Source organism: Nannobrachium achirus, assembly GCF_963921795.1.
Source record: "Nannobrachium achirus genome assembly, chromosome: 15".
NCBI classification, from domain to species: domain Eukaryota; kingdom Metazoa; phylum Chordata; class Actinopteri; order Myctophiformes; family Myctophidae; genus Nannobrachium; species Nannobrachium achirus.
The window spans coordinates 8,614,021-8,617,267 of NC_137822.1; the positions used below are offsets into that span (position 1 = coordinate 8,614,021).

Below are 3,247 nucleotides of genomic sequence, written 5' to 3' on the forward strand. Positions count from 1 at the left end.
CACACAATGGTCAACTGAGATGGCTACAATACAGCTCCCTGTCATGCCACACAACACAGGACCCATGTATCGGTCGGACTGATACATTGAACACTATTTAACTTTTTGACGACATCTGTATCAGCAGCTATTTAAGCAGCTTACTGTATGTGTCCCAATTTTAACCACTTTAAACCTGAAGTCTACCCCTATTCTGGGCATACATATAGGCAAAGGTTTTATGTTTTCTATGCATAGTGAGCTTGTGGTTTAATCAAGTCTACAGTATGTTTTTTTCAAATTGAATAGAAAGCACTCTTTTGTCAAAATATCGGTCAAAACATTGGTATCGTGGTCTCAGACTCTCCAAAATGGGGATCGACATCGGACCCCCAAAAAACCTGGCATCGGCCGGGGCTCTACACAGGACCATATACTGTAGACCTTTTTCCAGAGCGCTGTGATGTAGCCGCGCTGTCAGGTCGCCGTGCGAAGCGGTGCCGCTTGACACCGCAGCTATGACTGCCGCTCTGAGAAATCGGTCTATAATCACCGCCATTGTTTTGCTTGCTCACATTTCTCATTGCCGTCCATCGCGTCTCCCTAAATGTCACCTCGAGCAGAACTCGTGTTCGTTCCTGTCACCACGGTGACCGTCTGACCCCGGCTCGGCTCCGACGTCTTCTGGTCCTCCTTCTCCAGCTCAGCCGCTGCCGGCCTGCCGGCTGCGCTGGGCTGGTTCTGGTGAGGAGGAGGAGGAGGATGGTTCTGGCTGCTCCAGGACTTGCTCCTGCTGCGGCTGGGCTCCAGGGACGGCTTGGCCCCGCTGCCGTTGACGGAGGAGCCCTTCCCCTTGCAGATGCAGCGGCAGACCAGTCCCAGGAAGCCCCGTCTCATCTCGCGGCTGGCCAGCGTGTAGATGACGGGGTTCATGGCTGAGTTGACCACGGCCAGCGCGATGAACCAGTCGGCCTTGTAGAGGACGGAGCAGCAGCGCGAGCGCCGCTGCTCGGGCTGCTGGCACGCCACGTCCACCAGCAGCAGCACGAACACGGGCGTCCAGCACGCGATGAACACGCCCACCACGATGATGACGGTGCGCAGCAGAGACATGGCGTGCTCCGAGTTGCGGTGCTTGCTCACCTTTCGGTGGGTGGTGGGGAGAAAACCAAACACAAATATTACTTGAAGTAAAAAGTATGAATACTGCAATGTAGAAATATACTCTGTTAGGGCATGGTCACATAGAAAGGTAGACGCCACCTTCGGCTCTGGTGCATATGCATCGGGGGACCGAGGGAATCTGCATTGCTTCCGCATGCATCGCTTCCATGTGTGTCACAGAAACGGTAGTTGGTAGGCCAATCAGGCAGGTCTGGGGGCGGGTATTTACGTACGCAGCCTCTAAGAACAGCTGCCATCAGGAACTAGATGGAAACATGTTCTGTTGAAAGCGTTCCCTCGGTTTTTCCATCGTTTGACAGCACAATCATCAGTGTATTTTGGATTCATGTCAATTTGTGTTTTCAGATATTTAACCACTTGGACCGTCAATACTTAATACACTTGACCTTTCACTCTGTACACTCTTTTTCTCCTCTACACCAAAGCTGTTTGCCGAAAATAGCCGATCTACAAGCTCACAACGCCTCGCAGCGCGAGGCGGTGTGAGCATGTTTATTCTCAAAAATGTGGCTAAAGTTCTCAGAAAAAAAAGTTTCTATCGCGCAAAGATTTGGAGGACCCCCTGTAGTAACTCTGAGGACCCCCTAGGGGTTCCGCACCCCCTGTTGACGACCCTAGAAACCACTGGCTCACCTTGCGGCTGCTGGACTTGACCAGGATGTAGATGCGGGCGTAGAGCACGGAGATGGCCAGCAGCAGGGCCATGAAGATGGTGATGCAGAAGGCCACGTACTTCTTGGAGTAGAGCGGCAGCACCGTGGAGCAGTCGGGGAGGTTGCCCAGGCAGTTCCAGCCCAGGATGGGCAAGGCACCCAGGGAGATGGCTATCAGCCAGCACGTACCTATAGCACAGTGTTGGAAAGATGACTCAAATGTTTTATTGTCAGTAAAAGTATCAATACTGCGATTTAGTTACAAGTAAAAGTCTGGAATTCAAAAGCACACACGTATTGGCATCAGAATGTGCTTAAAGTACCGAAAGTAAAAGTACTCATTATGCAGAATATCCCATTTCAAGTTTTCAAATATATACAAATCTTTTGAAAATGGCAGATCTACAAGCTCACAATGCGTCAGATCGCGGCGCATTGTGAGTTTGTAGATCGGCTATTTTCAAATGGCCGAAATGTAAATAGGGCTGAAGCGGTTAACGTATTGTTTTGTAATAATAATCGAAATCTGCAAAGTAACTAGTAACTAAAGTGCTCAAATAAATGTGGTGGAGTAAAAGTACAATATTTGGATCCGAGATTAAGATATAGCGGAGTAGAAGTAAAAGTACTGGAAATTGGGGATAGGCCTACTCCAGTAAAGTTCAAATACTATCTATTAGTTACTTTACACCACTGTAGGCCTACTACTGTACCTATCAGAAGGAACACCCTGTAGTTCTTGTTGGCGTCGTACGGCCTCATCTTGATCATGGTCAGGTGTCTCTCTATGGCGATGGCCAGCAGGCTGAAGATGGACGCCCCCAGCGCCACGAACATGCTGCCCTCCCGGACGAACCAGAGCGAGGGGGACAGCTGCAGGGTCTTGTCCCCAGACAGCAGCAGGTTGACCAGGTACGCCAGTCCGGCCAGCAGGTCGCAGAGGGCCAGGTTGCCGATGAAAAAGTACATTCGGTTGTGGAAGCGTTGGTTCTTCCATATGGCGATCAGCACGAAGAGGTTCTCCAGGGCGATGAAGCTGCACACGACGAGGAACACGATGGTTTTGGCGTCCACGGAGCCACTGGTTCTGCCACTGCTGCTGGGCCGGTGCTCCAGCTTGCCCGTGTAGTTGTAGTGGAGGTATATCTGTGCATTGATCATCTTGGGATGGATGGAGTCCCGATGGACTGCCACTAGAGGTCAGAGTGGAGCCAGAGTAAGCAGGTTCCGAGGTCTGAGAGGACAGATGATAAAAATGTAAGAATGTATGACAGGATATTTGATATTATTTGTTCTATCATCATTTGCTAAAGTGCCTTTCAAAGTAACGTTGCTACTGTGTGCTACTGTGTTCTAACAGGGGTCATCACCATGGAAGCTTGTGATGGACATTTTTATTAAAATTACATTTTTGCCACAGACATGCAAAG

The 3,247-nt window shown here is 50.0% G+C and overlaps 1 protein-coding gene across 1 annotated transcript; it reads right to left on the bottom strand.

The window, feature by feature from the left end:
• Positions 1-582: 582 nt before the first annotated feature.
• Positions 583-2,978, bottom strand: s1pr3b (sphingosine-1-phosphate receptor 3b; the record flags this gene model as incomplete). The annotated part of the gene is made up of 3 exons (XM_080743359.1): positions 583-1,122; positions 1,798-2,006; positions 2,531-2,978. 3 exons carry the CDS (start codon positions 2,976-2,978, stop codon positions 583-585), a joined length of 1,197 nt encoding a protein of 398 aa, XP_080599485.1.
• Between the last annotated feature and the right edge of the window lie 269 nt (positions 2,979-3,247).